Below are 27,319 nucleotides of genomic sequence, written 5' to 3'. Positions count from 1 at the left end.
TGTTATTTGTTCTTTGAGTGTGTCTATTTTCAGTGTCTAGTCTTTATCCTTGGAATATATTTTTTTGATTTCCACTCGAATTTTGGTTCCCTTGATTACTCTTTTTAAAAAGAGTATAAAATAAATGAAGGTACATTAATATAAGTAAAATGTTAGACCAAAAAATACAATTAATTGAAAAAAATTGTCTAACAACTTAAGTATGATAAATTCATTTTTAGTTTTAATTACTCACCAAATGGTGTTTAAAACTAAAAAAGAACATCAACTTATTTTATTGGTTTTCAATAAGGAGTATGCTCTATACTCTTACCCTGTAATTTTTCCTGAGCTGCTGCAAAGCCAAAGTCCTGAGCCTCCATAATATCTACCACCTCTCTGGCTCCCCAGTCAAAAACATTGCCAGCTAGTAGACCTTTGGCCAATGAAAGCTGTCGTTCATCCCATGACAAGTTATCTATCCTCTCCAGTAATTCAGGCAGAGCTTTAAGAGCTTGTTCATTCTCTAACTGCTTTAACTACTTTTACAAAGAAAAAATTCTTAGAAATAATTCTTATTTTACTACTACATGTACATGTAAAAGACCATTTATAGGTCTTTTCTTCATAGGTTTATATTATAAAACTTAAGTATAACTACCACTATTACTATGTTTAGAAGATTCTTTGATAATCATACAGCCACTTGTACAACAGAATGGACATCATTGTTTAAAAAACTTCCAACTACATTATATGAAAAGGAAAGACTTAACATTTCATTTGTCAATTTAAAATTATTGCAAGCTGTGATATTCCACACAAGAATATATTGTAGTGAGCCAGTGATCTTGATTTATATTATACTCTTTGCTATATTTTACTATACGTGTATTTATTTTTTTGTCATATTATTAAAAAAAAAAAGCCAAAAGTATCTGATCATCTGAGTTTTTTAATTTTTTTCCTTCACATGTAACAGAATACAAATGGGCACATTGACTGAAAAACAATATTCTATCAATAATGATAAAAACAAACACCACACAAAGTAGTCACATCAAAGGGTTAGAATCATTATTCAAATTTTATTTTACAATTATTAAACTCAAAATCATTTATTTAAAAGGAATTAAGCATATTTCGTATTTTGATTAAGCAAATGAAATCTATTAGTATACAGTACACTTAAAGAACAGAAAAAGTCAGTGTTTTTGATTAAGTTCTTGTAATTTCCTGAGATTTAGTCTATAAATCCCAACAGTTTCTGCAAGGAAATTACTATTTCAAATTTTACTTAACAGAAACTTGATACATATATATGGCGAAAATATCTGTAACGAGGGTCCAGAAACGGTCAAAAATGCTGGTCATTACCGACAAATTTTGCTAATGACCGACAACCATTGTCCAATATCTGACATAAAAAATTGTCAACCCTTAAAAATTACAGTCTGCATGGTTTTATTAAAGTATAAATATCATGATAAACGGTAAATGAACGGAAAGTCACAGGACAAAAAGTCACAATTTCGGTAGGACAAAAGTCACAAATCATGAATAGGACAAAAAGTCACAGGACAAAAAGTCAAAATACTTTATATTGCACCATAAGACATTTTATACAAAACAATAAACAACAATATAAGCACAGAAAGTCAATAAATAAAAAGTTTTGCAAGGTTTTCTTTAAACACACAATATCACTTTGAGCATTTTGTTTAAACACATAAGTTCATTTTCACTATTGTCACTGTTTTAGCAAACACTGTTGAAAGTCTATTTAGTTAGAAACGTCTAACTCTGCACCTGCAGCTGTAGTACGTCTACCCAGGCAAATGATGAAGGTGACACCATTCAGGAATTCTGGAACAGTCTTTCTGCTTGATACACGGTCTTGGCACAGATTCTGGAGTCGTTTCTGGAGATGAACTATCTTCTGCAGAACTCTCTTTGCTGGCTGTGTACCGATTGCGTCTTGGAGAACGATCATTGTTACAGTAGACTGCTCACGCTCAAACCACTTGAGGGCGGTCCAAATACTAGGATGAAACGTACCAAACAGTGTGTAGAACTTGTTATTCAAACCTTCGCAGATGTTGTTGGTTCTTCGGTTGCATTCCATAGTGGCTTTGTGGACACTCCAAACAGCAGGCTGGAACATAGGCGGTGTACGGCGCATCGTCAGCTGAGGTTGTTGGTCTGTATTTAGTTACTGTAACTGATAACTCAGGTGGCACTGTAAGCTCTTGTAGAGATGCTGGAACAGGAAGTTGAGGTCTGCGAAGTCTGATGGATCTTTTAACGTTGTTTTCTGTATGAAGCATGGCTTTTACTGCATTGGATGTAGTTGATACACATTCTGCGAAGATCTGGCTGGGCTTGTTGAAAGTGGACTCTGCTTTGTGGTTCATGTTGTTGCGACATCTTATGAGATTTGCTGAGTCTTCTTGTGGTGCATGGTTATGTGGTTGACTTGGTACTGGATTTTCATTATGTAGGTCTGTGGACAGGCTGCCTCTGCACCCCTGACTGGACTTTAAGGTGCACTTCCACCACTGCTTGGTCTTGCGTAAAGCATGTCTTGTGTAAGTGTAACCTTCAAAGCAAAACTTTGAACCACCTTTGTTGCTCTTTAGGATCTCCATTTGGAACTGAATGACCAGGCAAGAAAGCCTGTCCTTTTTATGCCAATTTTGCAAAAAGACAGACATTTACTCATAAAAGCCCTACCATGGACAGAGATATATTTTTGGAAAAAATGAAAGTTAGCTGTCTCCTCTGTATTGTTTTCCTTTCTAGAGAAGCCCTAAATTATCCCACTGATTATAAATTGTTCAATGTTGTAAAAACTAATTACTAACTATCACCCCCAAATTGTTTCTTTAGCAATTAGATTGGTTTTAATTAGTACATGCAGGTCTGTCCAGATGTCATGCATTTCCTTGGAAGCCATACATCTTTAAAATCACACATTGATTGGTCAAACAAAACTCACAACTTTCACTATGCACCTCCTATCAAAGTCATACAGATTTTGTAGCACATTCATTGGTCATAAAAAAAACTACTGGAAATTTCACTTCTACAAATGTATATCCAACAAAAAAGAAAAAAAAATAATACTTCAAAACAATCTTAATACCTTTTTCATAAAAATTAAATATTTGCCTGTAAACTTTAGCAAAACTCTTATTATTTTACCATAATTGAAAAAAAACTATTTGAAAAAAAAATACAAAACTAAAAATTAATCCCCCCAAAAATTAAAAAAAAATATTTCTATTTCATATTTGCCTTAAAAATTATCAACATTTTATGATTTGTGACTGTTTGTCCTGTTACTTTTTGTCCTCAATTTCCACTGTGACTTTTCGTCCATGACTTTTTGTCCGTGAATTTTTGTCCTGTGACTTTCCGTCCTACATTCTGATAAACATCCTGTTTACCTGTCTCCTCATTGTTTATTGGAAATTAATTGACAGGTGTGTGTCAATATCAGCCAATGTGCAGCCACCTGCGACTGTGAATTACCTGTACCTGATTAGTTGATTGCATAATTAAATAAACAGTACATGTGCAGCACCATTGCGTATACGAATTAATTGAAGTGACTTGGAGAATTACCATACATTTAGTACTTGATTCAATAAAGAAAAAAATTGACAAATACATCATTTTCCATCTGATCTTTCATTGGTAACAAAAGCACATGGTGCTGAAACTATGAATCAGATGTAGTTTGCAATTATTAATTTATCAATTGAATCTTTTTAATACAGAAGTCAACAATTCATTTAAATCAATATACAAAATGTATTCGCAATTTCCTTTTATAAATAATCATCATTTTATTTTCATCACACAGAAATTTTTGGCTGTTTGTCAACGTGATGAAAAGTCCAAGAGATATGACGTTTTGTTAATAAGTTAGGACATCCATGTGTGAATGTGTTGAATAAGGATATTAAAATACATTGATAGTTTTATTTCATACCGATCCTACATTTTGTTTATCTATCAACTCAACCTCTTTCGAGTCTCACCTGTGAATATGGGTCTGTGAATAGGCAATCAGACAAGCAATGACTACTAGTGTCCAGTATACTTCTAACAGTAAGTGAACCATAAGCACTACAAGTGTAAAAACTAAAATGAGTTACAATTTAAGTAGAACTCCAGCTAAGGATCATGCAAAATGTGATTCATGAGTAAAAAGCCTACATATTTTTATTTTTGATATTTTGTTTGAAATGTCATAGTAAACAGAAATTAACATGTGGTTTTTTCATATAACCTGTGCTCTTAGGAGATAAAAATTGTATAGAATGCACTGTAGATTTCAAAATTAAGGCAGATAACTCTGTAAATGACACTCAAATACAATAGAATCTATTGGATTTTCAATGTTGATTATCTTCTAAGAGCAGGCAGATTTGAATGAATAATTACACATTTCATAGTATAGACCCATAAAACAACTTAATTACAAAAATATGTAGCCTTTTTTAGGGTGCACCACATTTTTCAGATTTTGCATGATTCTTACAAAGACAGCTACTTAAAATAAAATGCAGGAATCTACCATGTCTTTTAAAGTTTATTACAACCAGTGAAGTTCAAGTCTGTAAGTCGAATGTTAACTTTTTTAAAACTAAATTGTCATCATTGTATTTGACTGCAATTCAAGTTTTTCTGGCTAAATTCAAGATGTAAATATACTTGTTAAGAAGTCAATAATACCTTCAGCAATTGAAAGAAAATATGTAGAATAAAGGGTTATCTAAATATGATCACTCACTAAGGATTATCATGTAGTTCTTTCAGTCTTTGTAGATATTTCTGTTTGAAGTTTTCAGCTCTTTCAGTTACATCAGTACCAGTTTGACTCTTTATTGCTAAGTCTCTTGTCTTTTCACATAAAAAGATGATTGATCATTAATATTGCAAAATGTGAGGAAATAACAAAGCAAGTTTGTTATCGATTCCCATGACATGGCATACCTATATTCAGCTTTTGTCAAAATACAAAGTGGTTGTGATAAGTGTTTGCAGAGTCAAATGTAACAAAAAAATGTGTGGCTGGACAGTGTGATCACTTTATACATCTAAAAATCAGAGGGTACAAAATTATTTGAGGTTAACAATTGTTTTTGGGTTTATGACTGTTGTTTTTTCTTTGGTTTGATACCTTGAAAGATATTTTTAACAATATTGCTAGATAGGAAGAGCTTAGATATCCCCTTATTTAATTTGCTGTTGATGTCTCATGGACAGTGTTGTCACATTTGTGTGTAACTGTAATAAAATTGGTTAGATTAAAAGTATAACTAACCCTGTACCTTATCAACTCCTTTAGAAAAACAGTCAATCCAGTATTCCCTGGCTGCAGTGTCCTCTGTTAAATCTACAGTATCTGGGAGATAACTGTTTGCATCCAATAATAGGGGGCAGGGAAGGAGTAGTTTCTCAGATTTATCAAGCTCTAATGTATCAAACTGTTACAAAAAAAAACAAGGTAGAAATGTATGTTTTCAATTTGTAAAATAGACATAAGTTTTGCATACATTCATTAAAATTTACTTTTCTCTTAACTTTCTAATTTCTTGTGTGTGATATGAACTACTTATGTTAAAAATACAACACTACTAATTGGCTGATATATATTTAGACAAGAAAACCCATTAGTTGCCATAAATTAACTCAATTTTTTTTTCCTTTAAGTCTTCATTTACAACATGTTTAAGAATATGATTTTCCCTAGTAACAAAAAATTGTTAGTGTTAATTTAGATTCTATCATAACTTACAGTAGAGCTTCTGTCACGACTGTCCAGTAAGGGATGTGATCTAGACAAGCCAGAACAGCCAGCAAAGTTTTCACCCCAAGAGCAGCTCCCAGCTCCTATACAATATAGTTAAAATTATCAAATATGTGTACCTGAAAAACTAGATATGCCTATACTATAGGTTACAGACCACCAATTCAACCAATGAGCATTTGGAACGTACGCAAAAATAGTCCTACGCAGAAATTACCCCTGTTCCTCATAGTGCTGTGAAAAAAGTTCTCATCTTATTTAAAAAATTTAAACGGTTTCTGAAAGGAAAAACATTTCTGTACATTTTATAGGTGCATTTTACTTCTTGTGATGTGAAGCCTAATCTCCATAATGATTTTTAAGTATACCCCTATCTTGTGAAAACACTGGGATTTCCCATGCTATTTATAGACCCTTCACTTCCGGTGACCAGTACTGCACTGCAAGTCTGCTAACCCCACATGCCATTCTGAGGATTGTGAGCTGACATATGTAGAATCATGCTGATATATAGTCCTCTGCAGGTTAAAGTTAAGGTAAAGTCCAGAGAAGCCATTGAATATTGTGAAATTAGCATAGAAGCCTATGGAAAGTGGAATTAGTGGTTTTTAGCCTTAAGTTGAAGTCATGGCAAAATGAAAAGTTTCTTGAAATAGCTTTAAACTACTTGAAGATCTTGTTAACTTTGCCATGAGAGGAATACACTACAAAAATCCTTCAAAATATGCATTTTTTTAAGTTATAGGTCCAAATTATGGAAAATTTGTCTTTTTGGCTGATTTTTATGTCCTATCTTGTAAAAAGTGTAGAAAATTTAGTAAAAATATCAAATATTAAATTTTGAGGGCTATATTTACTTAAATACGGTGGTAATAAGCACTTGAAATCAAGTTTTGTGTAGATTTGAGCAAAAATTAGGTTAGAAATGAGGAAAAACTCACTTTCATTACTGCGGTTAAGGCCATATCAGCATTCCCCTATGGCAACATGGAAAATCCATTATTGAGTACTTTTTTTGCTTTAGGTGCCCTTTACTGGTCATGTTTTAATGTGAAAACACTGTATTTACAAATTTAAAGCCAAATATATCACCTTTTGTGAAAATTTAAAGATTTAGGATTTTTGACATGTGATCAAGAAAAAGGGGGAGGCATGTCAGAAATAAATTTTTAAAAATAGACCAATTTCTCAGAAAATGATTACTTTTAAAACTATTTCTTCATTAATATTGTTAAAAAACAAGTTGTGATTGATACTTTTTATTTGAAAAGTCAGAAAAAGTTCTTTGCAAATATTTAATGCATTTCAGTATGGTAGAATATTGTCACTTTTTTGCTCGCACAACTTGGTTACCCTATATTTAAAAATCAAATATTTAAAAAAGTGCTTGTTACATTTCACTGAAACTTTGCAAATGCATTCAGTATGTGTGTAGGAAGATACCTGTATAGTTATTTATTTTTTCTAAGACAAAAAGTGACTCTTTAGGTTACAGACCACCAATTCAACCAATGAGCATTTGGAACGTACGCAAAAATAGTCCTACGCAGAAATTACCCCTGTTCCTCATAGTGCTGTGAAAAAAGTTCTCATCTTATTTAAAAAATTTAAACGGTTTCTGAAAGGAAAAACATTTCTGTACATTTTATAGGTGCATTTTACTTCTTGTGATGTGAAGCCTAATCTCCATAATGATTTTTAAGTATACCCCTATCTTGTGAAAACACTGGGATTTCCCATGCTATTTATAGACCCTTCACTTCCGGTGACCAGTACTGCACTGCAAGTCTGCTAACCCCACATGCCATTCTGAGGATTGTGAGCTGACATATGTAGAATCATGCTGATATATAGTCCTCTGCAGGTTAAAGTTAAGGTAAAGTCCAGAGAAGCCATTGAATATTGTGAAATTAGCATAGAAGCCTATGGAAAGTGGAATTAGTGGTTTTTAGCCTATATACATTTGCCAAATTAAAATCTCAATTTACATCACATGATAATTTATGAATTAGCCATTTTTATTATATCATGTGTCATAGTACCCTTAGGTTTGATACATATTCAAGGAATTTATACAAAACACACCTGTAAAGTTATTAGGCATAGATAATGAGAGGCATTCCAAAAAAAGGAAATACTACATAACTTGTAAGGCTACAGACCACTAATGTCACTTCCCATAGGCTCCAATGCTAAAATCACTAAATTCAATGTATTATGGAGCTTCTAACTTAAGTTTAACCTGAAGAAGACTAAATATCATCTAAAAGCTGTATGTATACACTAATAGCTTTGACAATATCATTTGGGGTTTTCTACCTAGCAGTGCAACACTGGCTCCTAAAAGACAATGAGCTTAAAATAGAATGGGAATTCTCCTACATTTCACAAAATGAGGGTCTGTATGAAGACCTCATAAAAATGTTTAAATACAGTGAGTTACAGTGATCATTTTATGTACCAGTACAAATTAAAAAAATCAGTGCTTCTCTGCTAAAACAGGCTCCCTTGTACAGATTTGATGTGCATTTTTTTCAGTGACATGACAGAAGTGCTTTAAAATTTGTGTAGGACTATTTTTTCAAATGTTCTAAAAACTCATCGGTTGAATAAGTGGTGTGTAATCTAAACAGATGTTGTTTTTTTTTGCTTTCAAAAACAAAAGCATTCATTCTGTTCAACCAATAGAATATTTTGAACACTTTTACCAACTTGTAAATGAAGGATTTGTTTTGGGTGATTTTCTGGTGGCATTCACGTTTTCACATTTTCACACTAAAATATCACAAAAGAAAGTGCTTAATGAGTAAGAATTTTCAGAATTTTTAATTTTTATACTTCATATGGGAGCTGGACAAACGTTCTAATCCACATATATGAAATCTATTTTTTTCAAATTTTCCCTCCTTATACTTCCTAGAGTCCTAGAGTCTTCCTCAACTTGTTTAAACTAATGTATATAATTACAAAAAATTAAAAGAACCATTAGAAATGCCATAAACCACTTACTAACAGAAAATGCACATTTCTTTACCCATCAGGCCTAAAATTTGGTCAAAATCACATATTAGACTTATTTTTGAAGAAAATTGTAAAAATTGTGATATCTGGAGAGAATTTCTATTGTGCATCACTCTTTCCACGATTTTAAAGACAGTTAGAAATACTTATGAAAAACATGCTAACTTGTACAGATATGATGTGCACTTTTTCAGCAACACAACACAGGTAACCTTGAAATTCTGGTAGACAAAACGTAATTACAGTATTTTATAGGTGTCTAGGATTGAAAGAATATTATTTGAAAGATTTTTATCCACTAATGACAACTTCATGCTCTAAAAACATTTGTAAAGTATTACAATTTAAACCAATAGCATATTTCTGTAAGTATTTTAAAATCAAATATAAAAAATATAATTGACCCTCACCTTCTTCATTTGCCCCCTTCAAGAAAGCTCCTATAGCACCAAGATATCCTTCATGTCTTAGAAACAAAGCCTGAATCTCTCCCTGAACAACACATAGTATCTCATTAGTGTTAATGAAGTTTGTAACATGGTATGAACTTTAAGGTAAAGAATAATTTGTTGATATTTAAATATACATGTACTAATATTTAAAAGACGATCAATAGTTACACTAGTTACTGTTCATGTCTTTTCAAGTAAAATTTTCGATAAATGCAAGGTTGAGTACTCAAAAAATGGAACAATTTTAATATATAGAAGTCGTCAGTAAGAACTTATCTAATCAGTTGCAGATCCAATGGAGGGGTGCAAACGTTGGCACCCCTCCTTTATTGGAAAATTTGTCATTTCATGTGTAAAATTGACAAAAAATAGTTAATGATGTCCTAGCACACCCTCCCCCTACCCCCATTTTGAGAAAACCAGACTGCCATCCTCCTTTTCAAAGTGTCTGGATCCACCCCTGCCAATAATATTTATATTTTACCTTTGACCAAAATTTGATAGCAAAACTAATAGTATGCATGGTGAGGTGATGTCCCCTGATGAAATAACCACCAAAATAGATTTTCTTCAACTGATGCAGACTACAGTAAAGGAATGCTAGTTGTCCTATGTCATTACTAATGGACAATAGTAAACTCCTGGCAACATCTTCATCTTTATATACTGGCACTAAAATAATTTAATCATGTTTTTCTCAATTTCATGGTGAGATGATCTGATGCATATCAGCACATTAAGATCTCTAAATTTGTAATATAGAACCATTATTACAATATATATGTCAATATATATATATTAAATACATGAAAACATAGGTTTAAAAACAAAATCCAAAATCATACTAAAACCACACTCTTTTCATACATGAAGTTCTAAGGAAAACAAATTATCTCATGATTTTTATTTACTTGTTTTCCAAGAAATTACTAAGGAATATTAAACATATGTTTTACATGATAGTCCTAAGCATTTGAAAAACATTCCGGTACATGTACATCTAAATAAAAAAAAATATTAAAAATATTTTCCTGTGTATCAGTGCAATACTTTTACTGTTAAATCTGCAAAATAAATTATAATTACCTTATTCAAAGTTTCAACTGTTTTTTTTTTTTGTAAATCATTTACTTATTTGCCTTTTTTTTCCGGGGGGGGGGGGGGGGGGGGGGGGGAAATTTTTGCTGGAAAGCCAGGCATAAGTACAAAATGTACTGGTATGTTAATTACACATTTGTTTGAAATAATTAAAACATCAATAACTTCCAAATTATCAGTAAATATATAACATAAAAACTCTCAAAGCCTCCTTAAGGATTTTAGAAAATATTTGACCACATCACTCTTGCATAACCAACTTCGGGGCAGCTTACACTTCATGATCTGCAAAGTGTAAACTGTCCCAAATTGGGTTACCCAAGCAAAACTTGGTCAAAAAATAAAAACAATCCTAAAACCGGTAGTTTAACTTCTTACTGATTCCAGTCAAAACTAAGATTTGTCCTTTCATCAAAGTCTTATTTAGTTTGGAATTATATAAATTGCAGACTGCAGACCAACTGATGCTAATGAAGTCACAGTACTAAGTTAGTTGATAGAAAATAACCTATCTTGCCCGGATGAGAAATAAACAGCCAAATTTAATTATTATCTCATATTGCCTCTTTTCAAAATCAATTATCCTTGTCACTATTGGTCAGCACAAAATAACAGCATTGTTAAAGTGATACAGAAATGTTCAGCAAAACAAAATGAGTCCAGTTGGGTGTGAAATGGTAAATGCTATTTTGAAGTATTTGTAATGGCAAATGATAGTTATTACCGTTATCTTTTTCTGTTCTGGCAGCTTTCCCAAAACTACTGGCTATAATATCCCCTGTCAGACCTATTGTAGAATAGGCACCACCATATATATCTCTGACCAACATATCTATATTTCTGTGATCCCCTCTCTCTGCTAGTTCTAATAACTCATCAAATGTCTAAAATATATCAAGACCAATGCTAGCAATGACACAGGCGTTAACTTTCATGAACCCTTTGCAGGAGATCTCCGGCAATCTAACTCAATATTGCAGATTTTGTGCTATAAAATTTATTTGAAAACCATAAGCCAGACTGAAATATGTATCTATATTATATTTCATACAAAAATCTAGAATTCTGATTGGGTAATGGATGAAGAGTTATTTTAGTTTATTCCCTGCACATCCTTACTTGCCCCTCTCCCACTGAACAGAGATTGGTGGATTGATATATCACCCCGACCGCAGCGATATATCACATGATATATCACCCTCCTCTAGGATATATCAACCTCGATGTCATGATATATCACCCTCAGAAGGATATATCACCCTCGCCGTCATGATATATCACACTCTTGTATTCAGTATAATATAAAACATATTGCCTGTAGTAGAAGGTGGTGAACATCGTATCACACTATAAATATATCACCCTCAACTTCGTCTCATGTGATATATTTACCTTGTGTGATACTACAGCGTAACACCCTCTACTACAGGCAGTATGTGTATAATACTGATGGATTGATTAATCATGATTTAATGTGCTATGGCAGATATTTCATGCATTTCAGAATGAGAATGACCAATTGAACAGACCCTACTTTGTACTATATGTAGTTCTTCTTTGACATGCTGAGCCAGATTTTTATTTTGCTAGCTCACAGAAGCAACAGCCTGTAGGCATGACATCCCACTCTGACATATTATTCTGACTTAGAGCCATCCAGTCATCACTCTATCCCTTTAATACCACATGCTTAGCAAACAAGAGGCTCCCAGGAGCCTGAATCACTCACCTGGTTAAAGTTTGTCTTTCAAAAACAATGAATTTAACAAAGAGTTATCCAACAATTTTGACTCAAGGAGACTTAAGTAGGACTATCATAAGGATCATTTCAGTGATTGAAAGTTTCTTTCTATCTATTATAGTTTTCAAGATATTGGCTGAAAACTGTAAAAAAAAAAAACGTCATTTTTCATCTTTCAAGGGCAATAACTCTTACAAGGAGTTGCCTGACAACTTTCATCCCTGATGACTTTTGAAGGCCTTATAATAAGGGTCATTTCGAAATAATTTTGCTAAACCTAACAGTTCTGGAGATATAAACTACTACTGCCTGACCCCTTTGTTCTATTTTTAGTAATGGTGGCCATGTATTTTGACAGATCAAAAATTCACATATCACTTCTATGTAGGATATCCCAAGAAACATTCATACCAAGTTTGGAACCAATTAGTCAAGTAGTGTCAGAGGAGAAGATTTTTGAAAGAATAACATTAGAAATAGCAAAATAATGTCAACAAAAAAAGGGCAATAACTCCAACATGGCTTAACAGATTAAAATGAAAATTTATCAACAGATAGATCTCATAATGCTGAACACTTTTACATTGTTAGAATCTGGATAAACCTAACAGCTTTGGAGATATATGCAAAAAACTACTGTCTGACCCCTATGTTCTATTTTTAGTAATGACAGCCATGTTTTCCAACGGATCAAAAATCATTCATACCAAGTTTGGTTCCAATTGGTCAAGTAGTGTCAGAGGAGAACAGTTTTGAAAAATTGTTGACGACGACAACGGATGCCAAGTGATGGCAATAGCTCACATGGCCTTCAGCCAGGTGAGCCAAAATTAGTGACTAACAATTGTTTCATACATGTAACACAGCTAGGAATCAAACCAACGACATCCTACACTTGAAACAGGATATCCTAAGGCCAACAAGGTTGTAAAATATGTATATAGCAAATACTAACAATATGCATTGGGTATCAACAAACTGTCTAGAGGGCATTAAGTCTAAAGTTAATTTTCCTCCACAACTCTGGCTTTCTACCTACTTCAAATATTTATTCTATAAAACTGTTGCTGCAATTTTAATAAAACAGCACAACAATAGTATTTCCGACACGCCTACATATTTATTTTTTAGGCAGTGATTGGGATTAGTGGAGACCATGCACTATTGATCACATTTCAGGTGAAAATGTTCTTTCAGATCAAAAATTTTCTTAAAATAATGTAAAAGAATGGCCAATTCACAAAAATTTAATCCCAATCACTGTTTAGGTATGAAATATACCAGAATATCAGAATACCTTAGCTTTAGTGAGAAGTGATCCAAGTCCCCAGAATGTACCACCTCCTGTAGATGTCCCACCTATCCTATCATATTTTGTTTCAGATTCAACCTATTAAAAAAAATCAAATAAATCATTTATACATAATTTGTTTTAAAATTGTAAACTTTGTGAGACTCAATGATTTTTAAATCTATTGATATGGATACAATTACCTTAACAAATAATAAAATTTGGTCTAAGTTGTAAAACAAGTGGACTTAGTTTTGGTTGACATCCAGTTAATTGTCAACTAAATCAAAAACTTACATCTAAATCTTATATCTGATTTGTGTAACTATTTAAACATGAGACTGATTTCGCTTATACCAAGAAAAAAATGAGTTTATTGAATTTAACTCATTTAATCATTTCGAATTAGTAATTTGTGTAATAGTGCTACTATTAACAGCAGTCAAATTGTGTTGTATTTCTTCACAGAATCATAAATTAAAGGATTTGGTTTATAAAGGGTGTTATTCTTTATTGTAAAGCACTTAATATTTCAAATGAAACAAATTCTGTGCTCTTGCTACTGGTGATTTGGGAAGGAGTGCATCTTCTTTTTTTTAATTCTAAAATTTACAGTATACCTTAACAAAGCTTACTCCAGAACCAATGTTTACAAGTAAGTATGGGAATATGTCATGAGATATCCCCTGGAATTTATATTCTGGCTGGTCATGTCGCTGGTAGATGAACGCTTCATCTGGGATATTCTTCAGTAGAAAATTACTTCCGTTTATCAAACATTCCATCTCATCCTCTTTGTCAAGTCTGAATAAATAAGTATGCAAACAATATGATGCTAAGAATCCTTCAACTTCTTTCATTTTTTTATAATTTTATCAAACAGGACATTGGGTTTTGACATAACTGAAAATTGTGTAAGAGTTTCTTTAAATTGTATGAATCTTTTGCACAACAGAGGCAGTGAAAATTCTTATATTCAATATGATATTTACACATATGATATTTACACCTTAAGTTTAATAATAAGACCAGATAAGCGAAGAAGTTGGGACACAACAGAGTTAAAATTAGATAAACATATTAAAAAAGTGAACCTGATTCAAATCCATTCTTTCCAGAGAGGTTAGAAAAAATTAACTTCTAGACAAAGGAACAGACAAAGAAAGAAAAAGGTAATTGCAGTATACACCCCAACCCTTTCAGTGGGGATGTAAAAACATCTGGATAGATAGATAACTAGCATTCAGTCTAAAACTTTCAAGTTACAATTTTAAAGACAACAAAATTTCGGTTAACAGAAAAGTATACTTCTACATTTCATATTACTCTGATATCTATCTGTGACTGATTTTAGTGACTAGTCTTTTATCTTTGATCAATAATCTCATTTCTGCAGTTTCACCTTCTTATCATTATGACCACTGATATTCCTAGATTTAAGTTTATACTTAGTGCATCAATAATAAACAAACCAAACAAATATCACAAGTTCCCCTTTTTTTGTACATGCAGAGTTTAGACCTGCAATAACGTATCATACAAGTACAATAAGCTTTGGTACACTGCAGTGGGTATAACTGTTTGAACTTTGTTTCAGTTGATTTAGATATGTAGAAAGATACCTACTCTACACCAAGTGTGTTTACTATCTGGTCTTTGTATTTATGAGCTCCTCCACCTGTGGCCTTAATATTTCTTTTCTCTGAGAGAAATTCTTTAGACTGTACAAGGTGATCTCTGATGAAATCTAAGCACTGATTAATGTATTTGGTCTCAAACTTGATGAAGTGGAGTCGTCTTGTATATCCATCTTCTTCAGAAACTTGATAAATACTATCATCATCTTCCCTCTAAAACAGGTTTATGCAGTATACAGACAACATATTTTTTAAGGTAACTTTTTCCCTTCGTATTGTATTTTGGTGTGTATAGAGCGCATTTGTGTATAATGCACAGGGTGCATTAAAAGTTGATGTAAAAAACTTTTTTACCGATGTATGTATGTATTTGTTTGAACCAGAAAAATTTCTGGCTTTAATTTATTTGTAAATAGAAGGGACCATTTTGTCTGTTTTGTGTATTTATTTCAATAAAGAATATTGCTTTTATTACTTTTTTGTATTTATCTGTTTTGTCCGTGTTTATGTGTATTCATTTACTATTCGGGTAAGAAATGCATAACGTAGACAATAGCTGAAATTGTCAGCTTGGACATATGTTTTGATTACCTTTGAAAGGTTTCTATTGAGAGTAATAAATTTCTGAAGATTGCTAATTCTTGAAGGACTGTTTTTACTACAATCAATTAAGGGATCTGAGCGAACATGCAGACGGTCATCAAACAGAGCGTGTGTGTTGATAGCTCGGCCAAGCGTGATAATGTGATGCGGAATTTTCTCCGATGTGTATCGGGGGGTACATAAAGGGTTTATGTTTAAAATTAATAGTTTTTATGTTGGATAAGGATTTTGATATTTGTTCACTGAAAAAAGGAAGCCAATATTTTCAAAAAGTAGAACATCCAATAACTACGAAGTAGAGTTCAATACGATGCGTAAATAACGATATTTATTTATTTATATATTTATTTGTTGTTTTTTTTTAAACAAACTACTTTGTCCAATGGAAATATTTTAGGGCTCTATGACCAATGCGCCCAAGATTTTGTTATTCAGTAATTAAATTGTTTAGACTTGTGTGTATTTTAATTACTTCTTTCAAATCGTTAACAAGTTGTATACATCGCAAAGACATAATTATATACACATCGCAAAACAATTTACAATCTCCTTTGATAATACCGGTAACTAATTGTCTTGTGTCCTCGTCATGATTAATAATCCCCTCAATAAACACGTCAATTGCTTGTTATATGTAAAATTAACAGGTGAAACTATATCAGTGACATCTAAATACCCTTTGCAACCACGTGACAACATTAGTTAATCATACACAAAAATGAAAGTATTGCGGTTGTTAAAGCCCACCAAATTGGGCCGTCCGTGCGAGACCCGACAGGGTAGTCAAGGACGATAAAAAAAAACCTTATTTGTAAACATAATCTGCCATGTTCTTTTTGGAAGGAAATAAATTAAAACCAAATTCTGTTCAAGAAGATTTTATTGACAATCTATGCTTACGAAGGTAACAAGTCAGCAAAAAAATCATGAAAATCCATAAATATGCTTTGGCAGCTCACAAGTGGTCTCTGATTCGATGTTGACTCCCTCAAGGTCGTTAATTTTTTACCGATCTTAGGTCTGTAAAAATGTGTTGAAACGATGTATGGGTGTATTATACGCACCCCCATGTTCTGAAATTAGTTTCCTGGTTAAAAAAAAAGTGTGCACAATACACACCAAAATATATCAAATTTTGATAGTGATAATTATTTGACTTGTTGAAGTGCAATAAATCCAAAGCAAGCAAAAATTTACCAGTCTAAAACTCTATATACTGGTAGACATTGTGTTGTGAGTCGTTTTTAAGTGATGCTACAATGTATGTTATTGTCCATTGCCAGGTTTTACCCTTGTATACAATATCTTCAGTTTTAATTGGCATTATATAACAGTGTATGAAGTCTATGAAAAATACTAAGGCCATTGAAAAAGTGTTCACAGGTAGGTATAAAAAGATCTTATTTATTATAGTCTCTTTAAAATTCCACAAAAAAATTAAAAAATGAAATGTACTCACATCTTTTACTAGAGAAGTCCTTCTATGAAGTTTAGAGCAGTATGCAACTTTGACCAATGATCCACCTACAATAAAAAGTATAAACAGTTTGATTTTTTGTAGATCAGACTTTCAGAAAAGAAATCAAAAATCATTTTGCAAGAAAATTTCTAGTTTCATTTTTATTGTCAAAACAATTGGAATTATCTGTACAATGAAGTTTCTTGATTTCTGATGCAAATATTTTAATGAGGCCAACAACTTAAGATATACCAGGTATTTGTAATTCATTTATTTATCAGTAAATAAAAGTATTTTATTTAAGAAGATTACATTGTTATCAAATTGCCAGTTTTTGGTGGAATTATTTTTTTACAATAAGATCTTGTAGAATATATTGTGTGTTTTTGGGTAAATTATTTTTTTAAAAAGTTTGATTTTCAGAAATGTTTATACCTATATCTACAGCAAAGTGACAAGCATTTTTCAAGTTTCTGAAAACATCTTCAGTTGGTAGGTCTATGCTGTGGGCATAACTTTTGTCTGTAGCACTCATACTTGAGGTTTAAAATTTACATTGCTTCAAGATTCTGAAAAAAAGAAATGAAAAGATACAAGGAAAATACCAGTAAAATAAAGGAAAGCTGTTTTATGACTGAATAATATGCTTTGGGTCGAATTAATGACCAATTCTATTGCCAGTCTTGACCAAATCATTCAAATGTAGAGCTACAGAAAACTCAAAAATAAAGAAAATTTATCAAGGACCAGCAATGGAAAATTAGACAAAAGTCTAATTTATTCAGGCTTGAAAAATAGGGCATCTTCATGTAATAGGCATTAAATGATGCCACAATGCAAAAATTTTAGGGGTAAAATCAACTTGAAATGGCCTTAACTTTTGTGTAAATTATCTACTTAAACTGAAATCTGTATTTTATGATACTTAATAATTACACAAAGTTTGAAAATGATCCTTAAATATCTTCTAATGTTGACACCTGGATATTGTTGGCAGGGGAACAAATAAAAGGATGGATGACACAAAACTTTTCTGAGCTTATCACATAATACTTCGCCACTACTTGTGGCATGGTATAAAAGAAAAAGAGTTCATCTCTCATTACACACCACCTACTTTGATGCCAATGATAATTGAAAAGATTCAAAGATCTGAAAAGTGAAAAATTTAAACTAACAAGATGAGACTTTTTGGTGTGCATTTACCAGTGCGACATCCAATTTATCTGAGTGTAATTTTTGCCTCATTAATTACATGTTCAATGATAATAAATATCCAGATTAAGCAAGTTAAGAACAAGTCATGAAATTAGGAGTACCCCATTCCACCATAATTTTGGAGTTCTATCCCTTATTTGGATAGGGTTTTTTCTTCCATTAAGCATATGTTAAAAGTAGGAGTATTTATTGAATATCTAGCACCTTTTCTAAAGAAAACATATTGCTGTTTTCATTTTCTAACAGTTACAGTTACTGAATTATTGCATTTTACCTGGGTCAGTAATTTTTTTCAATAACGAAAATAGAAATGTACCTTCAATGCGAAAGTTGTTCTTAACCAAATAAATATTTCCTTTACAAAACAATATTTCACAATTTCAAAATTTATTTTTTAAGCTGGTTGAAACAAGATGTTGCATATCATGTTAAGAATACCCCCACTTAACCATTTCAGTCAAAACTGGGAAAGGGAGACATGGGACAAGTCATCATGAGAAACAAATATACCAAATATCTAAGCATTCCCTACAGTAGAAGTTGAGAAATCTGTTACGAAAAATGTGTAATGAACTGATTGATGGATTTGTGGACAAGGTAATTGCAGTATCCACCATTTGAGGGAATAGTACCTCTAATGAGGAGTTACACCTCATTCTATGACTTATTCATAATCCATTAAATGATGTTTGTTGACAAAAAAACTACTCAATTACTAGTCTTATTTAACCTTTATGTACAAAAAATTACGTTTATGTAATCATCAAACTGCATTTTAGGGCTACATTCAGTGTGTAAACCTATCCATGCAGTTACATAAATAAAAGTACTGTTCAGAGAGTAGTTGTCACCATTTTCTTTACAAAATTACTTTTCACCAATGTGCTCACTTAAATTTTACTTCCCAGTGAAAATGTTTATCTGCTGATGAGAACTGTATTTCTTGACCAGAGAGCAAAATTTAAAATCTTGCGGATTTCTGTTTCTGATTAAAAATAAGCTCAAGTGATGAGGGTAAAATACTAAATAAGTATCCTGTAACATACTAACTTTCATTGTAACTGAATCAACCAGGTCGTTTCGTACCGAGGTAAATTTCAAAGAGGGATGTTTCGTACCTCATACAGAGACGTGTAATACCTATTGTTTAACTTACAGCATTGTTATTTTTAGAGGGTCCTTATAGATTACTACGTTAATTTTCGCTCCTTCACAGTTATTTTCTGTCAAATTATCTCTTACCTTTAAGATTCATCTAAATGATTTGAAAAATACGACCGTAGCCAGTGCAGTTTGAAAACTTTTAAAGGTTAGCTGATATATTAAAGCAAGGTACATTTTATGTTTCAGACAATAGAAATTATTTGCGTATTGTTGCAATTCATTTTTTTTTCGAAGTTACAAAAGTGGTCAAAATAAACAAAGTTGTGAAAAATCTGAAAGATATTCACCTCCGATGCATTAAGATTTCATATATCTAGGTGCATTTACCCTTTAAAAGTTTTCACCTTGTACTGGTTTATCTGTACTCAAGTTTTCGAGATGTAAACACGGCTATATTTTTCATGTGATATTTTTTAATTCGCTTAAAGATGATCTCAATATTGAAGTAATATTATAAATGTTCAGTCTAATGAATATACGGTAAATTTGGTTACTGGGGTGTGTCTTGATTACATCGGGTATTGGTATCAGTTGATCAGCTGGGGACCGGCAGTGGCGGAGTTAATTTTTTTTTTCAATAAATAAATATAAATATATACATGTCATGCAATATCTCATTTTCTTCTTTGTTCACAGGTCATGACTGGTATGGTGATCATACTTATACTGGCATAGTATAAGTCAAGGTCTCTGGGTTCTGGTGGTCCATATACCACACTTATACTGGCATAGTATAAGTCAAGGTCTCTGGGTTCTGGTGGTCCATATACCATACTTATACTGGCATAGTATAAGTCAAGGTCTCTGGGTTCTGGTGGTCCATATACCATACTTATACTGGCATAAAGCCTGATTTTTCATTTGAAAAATCCTGGTATAAGTATGGACAAGTCTATTATGAAGAAGCAGGATCAGCATCTCCTTAACAGAGTACTGGCTGATATCTGGTTCTCTGAGTACTGCTTCCACAAGGAAAAGATGCGGTCCTGTTTGTATCGCGTGCTTTTGCGTTGGTACCTCTTTAACTTGCCCTCGCTCACTAACTTTACTTGAAGTGGTAACAGGGATGATTCCTTATGAAGAAATCTGCACAAGAGGTAGAATGGAGAGTTGCCAATAACTGCTTGTGTGTTAAGGTCGTTGTGCCAACCCTCCACATCGTTGTTGGTACGGACTGATAACATAAAGATGCACCAGCTGAAAATTGGCCAAATAGTACTGTTTATCCAGCGTTTTTGTACATAACGTACAACTGTCTGGAGGCGACCTAGAGCACTGTCTTTTTTGTTGAAAGCAGGAAGAATGTGTTCCCTTGGTAAAAATGGTAACGCCATTAACTTGCGTAGAAACCTGTAGGTGTTGCCCTTAGCATTATAAGCTGCTGAAAATCCTGACTTTTGAATTTTCCTGAAGATGGCCTGGCTCCAGTGGAAGGCACAACCTTTCGCTGGTATACCCGGAAACAGCTGGCGGAGAGCATTCCATAGACCCCTTTCGAAATAGGCGACAAACTTTTGGACATGAGCGTGGTAGGAGATTTAAAACTGTACGGAAAACTGCAACATAATCTTTTTTTTTTGCGGCGACGTGACATGATGGCATAAAGGAGTGGCACCTACTTGGTCCCAGCTCCACTTGACAAAAAGCATTTGATTGTGAATAGCTGCTGGAATGGCTTTTTGGTGACTTTGAACGTGCCGTCCATATACCAACATTTTGACTAGGACAGTAACTGTAGCTGTTGATTTGTTGCCAAAATGACGTACCGTTGACCATTCTTTTTGACATCTGCTTGTAGGAAGCCTTCTGGAATGAAGTATTCCGCCAACTCGAAGTCAAGGTCTCTGGGTTCTGGTGGACGGTCTTTCTGGCGTCTACGATTACATTGTCTTTTCAAGTTGCTGATTGCGGGGCGGCTGGCCTCAGGCAAGTCTGTGTTTGGATTTGCTGACAGGACTGTTTTAACGATCTCTGATGATCTGGTGAATGCATTGGTTGGTTGCTTTTAATTGTGTTGAAATGGTTGCTGCAACTACCTGGCCTGGTGCTGATGGATGGTTATGTAGTAGTCTAACCGGTGTAAATTGGTCACCTATCTGGTTTACTGTTGCTGGACAGCGATTGGTTTTACCTCTGACACTACACCACCACCATATTTTGTCGTTGCTCTGACGTTTTACTGTGTATGAAAACCCATCGGAGGAGTACAGCTTCTGCTTACCGCGTTTGGTACCTTGTTTAAGAAATTTTGTTATATATGTTCAAATTTGCTTATAATGCTGATTAAATGGTTCAATATATATAATAAACATGACCATGTCTTCACAGTGTCGGGAAGAGTTTGCCCAGGTACGAAACATCTCACTATGAAATTTAACCACGGTACAAAACATTCCACTTTGAAATTTACCCAGGTACGAATCGACCTGGTACGAAACGACTATGTTACGAAACGTCTAACATTCGTATGTATACGCGAACATGAAACAAATACCCAAAGTAGACACATATGTTTTTAAGATGTGTTCTCCTTTGAATAATAAAATGATCAGTCAAAAAAATGTACTGGTTAAAGCTATCCATAAAATAGTCATAAAAATGGTCCCGCAAAAATTACAGGAGGAAACATGAAAAATTCCCTTTTCATATAAATTTCCTGAGTGGAGTTGCTCATTTTGTTACTATGTTTGTATTATTTTAGTTACTTTATGTTCTTTGTTGTGTTTGTCTGTTTTTCATGTATGGGCGTTGTCCCTGGATTACATTCATTTGATTTCCAATAGAACCTTGGTTCTCTTAAGCTTGATTACTCCAGCCTGACCGAGATAAATAAACTGATTATACGTTGCACATATGCACAAAGGACTACTCGCAGTTCACTGACTACCAGCTCCAGACCAGTTTAAACCTACAAATATTAAGTTATGGCCTCTTCGTATTCGATGTCAATCCTAATTCGTTGAGAACAATACGGTACATCACAGATTATACAAAAAGGACACAATCCATGTCATGCCGAAAACTGCTTTTGAATATAGTGTGTTAGTTTCTATGTAAAGATCCTATGAGCGAATCAATGTAATACCAAAAATGCTAGTTCTTTCTTTATTGTTTGTTGTGTATTTTGTTGGTAAGATCGTATGTAAAATTGACTTCGCCGATATCGGATTTAATTATGCATTTCTGTATAGATGCATTGTATTAACACATACACGCGCGCTAGTCACGTTTTGTTTGCTTTTTTTGTGTCTATTTAAATGTTGCATGCTCTATTTATATTCAAGTTATTTTGTAAAATTGCATTTAAGGAGAGAAGATCGCTTGAGTTGAAAAAAAACTTGTGCCCTATCCCCGTTAAACTGTTCTTTTTGCAACTAACAATTGTTTTAAACCACATACACACACACAAGCTCGACTTATTATAAACCCACATTAAAATATACAATTATCGAATAGTTATCGGTTAATTGAAATTCCTAAAGTTTTCTTTTTACCAACAACAATAGCCAAAACCAATTATCGTTACCCACATGGGAACTGATAGAAAAGAAGTATCGATAGTTTCTGGTAGCACCTTAACCCCAACCGTCATCATGTTTGTCTCACGTCCGAAGTCGGTTGACACCTAATTAAAAGCAATAATTCACATGTTTTGGGGTCTTGATTGCTATTATTTATTATTTATCAACAACCTTTACCGTACGCTGTTGCTGCTAAATTAAACATGTGTGCCTTGCTGAGAAGTCAATAATTGCTACAGAGGTTGATTTTCAGTCCGCGATAGATTTGTACCGATATATTTCGCAGATGGCACCCACTAACAGTAATTTAGGAGGTAAGTCTAATCAATTAAAATACTTAGTATAATGCGTGACGTTTCTTTGTGATAAACTTGCTTTCTAAAAAATAATTCACAGATTAGTGAAAAATGTAGTTTGAGTCGAAAACAAAGTATATTTTATTATTTCAAGGAACTCTAGTAAACCAAGATTAAACGTATTTCACTTTGGTTGGTGACGAAAAGTGGACTGCGTCAGTGTACCCAATTTCTTTCTTAGTAAAGTAATTCCAATATTCACAAATATTATTAAGCGAAGATGTTTGAGATTTGAGAATTTGAAGTGATATTTCTTTATGTACATGTATTTGCGTTTTATTTTGATTAAATAGTATTTTGCATGTATATAGTATGAATTATATAATTTCTTATTTCTGCATGTGAAATAGTATGGCATCACATTTTTTGTTGTTATATTTGTAAAGCCTCGTCATGAGTTATTTGATAAAAAATCAGAACAAGAAAAAATGGTCAACTATTTTCCATTTGTTAGGTTTTTTGTTTGTTTGTTTGTTTGTTTGTTTTTAAAGAATCGGTGCGACTTGCCTTCAAAATTAACAATAAAGTGCAGTTTGGAACAAAAAGGAAAGCAGTGTGAGGAAAAAATGATCGAATCTATTGTACCATCATGCCAAGAAATTCTTCCCGGCCAAAAGTGATGGGAACCCGCTGAACAAATTTTTTATGTCCTTTATTTACCAGTATCATCCAGTGACCAAAGATAATTAGTGCCGTAGGGGGCAGACCGGAAATTTTGTCGACTTGCAAACTTCCTTTTTACTGCCCTGTTAGAAATAACGAGATCATCCTCTAGTGAGGCTCAAATAGGGATAACCAGATTAATTCTTATTAACATTTTACGGTTATTGTCACATTTTTTCCGAACGTTTGTATATCATACTTGATTTAAAACTAATTACAACGACATGTTTCCAAGGAAATATTACGTTGTCTATAGCAACAACAAATATCTTTATTGATCTGATTAATCGAGTAGTCCATATACTCTGGTATTAACGATGCTGTTTCATAAACAGTACTTAGACTACTTAGCCTGTATCACGTTACTTTATAATCTGTCTCCGTTTTCTTGACAAGTACTAAGTCAATTCACGATGTTTAATGTTTTAGTAGGTCAAGTGCATAAACAGTCGTTGTCTCTAGAGTTATCTACATTTTGTTACATGTAAATGATAATATTTCTACGTTTCTATTGTCGGGTATATCAACACGAGCATAAATTCTTCAAAAAAAAAAATCTCCGAGACAACAAAATGTTCGGAAGGGAAAAAGGTCAAAATGCAGTGTTGGCGCTGCAGGTAAACATTTTCTATTTTGAATGAAGACTACTGACAACCATGAAATGTTCTCTTTTCATGTATCATGTAAAGAATTTACTTTAAAAATATTTTAATAACCCAAAAGTCGTTTCATACTGCTTTCAAAATTTAAAATTAATAATGTCGACTGGAAAATTGGAATTTTCGAAATTCCGTCTTTAATTTAGGAAATGCTGAAAGTGGGAATCAACTTTAAAAGTTAAATATGTCGATTTCAATATTGGAAATTCCGACTTAAATAAAGTTGGATATTAATACCGACTGAAATGTTAGAATTATTGACTTAGTAAGTTAGAACTACCGATTGATAAGTCGGGGTTATCGATTTAAAGTTTAAACTATTTGGAAATTGCGACTTATAAAAGTTAGAATTGGATTTTTAAGTTGTACCATAACTTGCTCGATTGTTCGTTGCAATATCTCTTTCAGACTATTTTAAAACGTACCATCTTTTGAAAATATCAATTTCATGAAGGGAACCGGGCCATCACTTAAATTATATAAATTGAAACACAAGAGTATTCTTATAACAATTCATTATTTTCCTCATTAATCATTGTGTCAATAAATTACCTTGCTCTGTATTTTTAGTTTTCTAAGGAGTTATAAAATCGCAAATATAACAAATACTATAACTATATGCATTTGTTTGAATATTACACATTTGAAAAGAGAAAAATGAGGTCTTAATAGTATCAAAGTTTTTAATGCTTTGTTTTTAGATGTTTCTCCAAGATTCGACTTCGGAGCACACAAGAGCTTTGTTGAGTCTTCCAAAGCACTTATACAGAATACCAATAGCCGGTTGGAGAAAATGAACTGCATGTCGGATGATCTTAGACGACTTGCAAATGAAATACAACCCTCAGATCAAACTCGGGAGACGTTCAATCTTACTCCTCAAGTGAAGCAAATAACAGAAGAGGCTTTTCAGAACGAAGATATGATCATCCGTCACAGCATAAATATAATCATTCCCGTAGACACCGCCGATCCAAACGATTTGTCAACAGATCATGAAGAGATGACGTCAAAAGACAAATCTAAGAAGAAAGGATCTAATAATAAGCACAAAAAGAAACGTAATGAAAGGGCAAAGAAACTGATACAGATATGTGCAAACTCGAGGAACAATAAAGGGACCGAACGAGAATCGATTAAAAAGAAAGACAAAATCCTTCAGTCAACGACAACCTTTTCCCCTTCGTGTTCTGTCAATAACAGCAAGTTAAGTCATGGGTACGATAAATTTGCTCACTGTAGTATGGATAAGCAACTATCAATTAAACCAATGTGTTCCCAAAATGATGAAATCAAATACTCAAAACCCACTAAGCAGTGTTGTTACGTCCATAAGTATGGTTTATGTGACACAGATACAATAAAAAGGCAATTTACAGAAAACAAGCTAAGATGGCTTAAGTTAAAGACCTTAAAGTCGTTAGTTACCAGGGAGCAAGTTACAACAGCAATTGTCAATCTGAGTCTTCCATCGCCGACAAAAATATTTGAAACCGGAAACGACTACTCTCGCCATCTACGTAGCAGTAACACTGAAAATATGACTTTACTACCGAACCCAAAACTTACCAACTTGGGGCAGCCAGGATGTGTAACGACTCATAGAAAAATTCTGCTACCCAAGAAAATAAACCTAAATTCACAACATATTTCTGGATACTTGAATGAAAGAGTATCAAAACAACTGGATACTTTTCCTGTTGGTTTCCGCTTTCGGATTAATAGTTCATCAAACTTTAAAAGCAGTGTTTTCTGAGCAAACTATAGTTCTATAAAACTTTGACATATGCATGTCATCACTTCCATTCAAGACTATTGCATAGTTATTAAAAAAAAAAATTTTCGTTTGCCACAATATTTATGAAGCAAAACATGTACTCCTGCACCTTTCTACCACTTTGTCTAATCAGTAGTTAGTCCCAGTGATAGACGCTCTTTTGCCTTAAAGATCCCTGATAATACTGTTTATAATGTCCTCCTCTGTAACTTAGAGATAATATATGAAGTTCATTTTTTAAACTGAACTTCCAATTCCTATGCACAATAAATGTGGTGGAAAGTTTCTTCAAAAATTTATTTTGGTTTCGAATTTTCTATATTATAAATTTCGAAATACAAAAAAAAAATGGAATTTAGGGGGTTACTGCATTCGTGATTCCTGCAAGCATAAAGCAAATACAATTGGCTTGTTATATGGTCGTCATCTAAAAATCCATGATAAACTAAAATGTTAATTAAATCCTTAACTGTTTCATTGACAACATTACAATCATAGATTAAGTGTTTTATAGATACAATATTATTTTCTTCGTGACAAAAATTACATTTGCCATTTGACATACCCATTACTGGCCATCTAGTTTCAGTGTATAATATGCGGTGTATAAATTTCCAATGAAATTCTTTTTGGATATATTATTAAACCTTTCCAAGCTTCCCAAATTTAATCCTAATTACACTCATGTTAAAGGTTTTCCATTTGCTCCAACATTTCGGAATAAGCTTTTTATTGATTATTTTTTAATAGTTAAAAGTCGAAGGTTTTCTAGATATATTACTCGTCTGTTTACATCCTGAATTTGTGGCCCATCTGTAATAGTTAAAACAATATCATTTCTCGAGTTTTCCCATGTTTC

At 33.0% G+C, this 27,319-nt stretch overlaps 2 protein-coding genes across 8 annotated transcripts in view; one reads left to right on the top strand and one right to left on the bottom strand.

The window, feature by feature from the left end:
• The window catches only part of LOC148624587 (4'-phosphopantetheine phosphatase-like), a 31,107-nt gene extending 11,619 nt beyond the window's left edge, over positions 1–19,488 (bottom strand). Inside the window, exons 1-14 of one of the 6 annotated variants that reach the window (XM_088567296.1) lie at positions 19,371–19,488; positions 17,538–17,671; positions 17,103–17,167; positions 15,030–15,253; positions 14,024–14,207; positions 13,410–13,502; positions 11,096–11,255; positions 9,758–9,945; positions 9,232–9,313; positions 5,789–5,883; positions 5,322–5,477; positions 4,781–4,890; positions 4,026–4,113; positions 314–518 (exon numbers count right to left, since the gene is read on the bottom strand). In XM_088567296.1, the coding sequence (XP_088423422.1) occupies positions 314–518; positions 4,026–4,113; positions 4,781–4,890; positions 5,322–5,477; positions 5,789–5,883; positions 9,232–9,313; positions 9,758–9,945; positions 11,096–11,255; positions 13,410–13,502; positions 14,024–14,207; positions 15,030–15,253; positions 17,103–17,167; positions 17,538–17,637 (1,750 nt within the window). In that variant the 5' untranslated portion in view covers positions 17,638–17,671; positions 19,371–19,488. The other 5 variants (XM_088567297.1, XM_088567298.1, XM_088567300.1 and 2 more) reach the window with 5 other exon arrangements.
• A 3,683-nt stretch (positions 19,489–23,171) lies between these two features.
• LOC148624586 (uncharacterized) lies at positions 23,172–26,716 on the top strand. Of its 2 annotated transcripts, none has more exons than XM_088571164.1 (2): positions 23,172–23,319; positions 25,385–26,716. In XM_088571164.1, the coding sequence occupies exons 1-2, from the start codon at positions 23,292–23,294 to the stop codon at positions 26,437–26,439; spliced, it is 1,083 nt and encodes a 360-aa protein (XP_088427290.1). In that variant the 5' UTR covers positions 23,172–23,291; the 3' UTR covers positions 26,440–26,716. The 2 variants fall into 2 exon arrangements, with proteins under 2 accessions (XP_088427290.1, XP_088427291.1); XM_088571165.1 differs by lacking the exon at positions 23,172–23,319 and adding an exon at positions 24,509–24,641.
• Positions 26,717–27,319: the final 603 nt, after the last annotated feature.

Source organism: Perna viridis, chromosome 2, assembly GCF_037379345.1.
Source record: "Perna viridis isolate PV_CMFRI_1.1 ecotype Kerala chromosome 2, ASM3737934v1, whole genome shotgun sequence".
Lineage (NCBI taxonomy): Eukaryota > Metazoa > Mollusca > Bivalvia > Mytilida > Mytilidae > Perna > Perna viridis.
Note: the sequence above shows the minus strand (reverse complement) of the source record. Positions and strands in the feature narration are given on the sequence as shown.

What these genes read in the sequence shown, in the direction of transcription:
- LOC148624586 (XM_088571164.1), top strand. Translation starts at nt 23,292, where the DNA reads ATGGCACCCACTAACAGTAATTTAGGAG. An exon ending in CACTAACAGTAATTTAGGAG is followed by an intron (nt 23,320 to 25,384) that starts GTAAGTCTAATC and finishes CTTTGTTTTTAG; the next exon opens with ATGTTTCTCCAAGATTCGAC.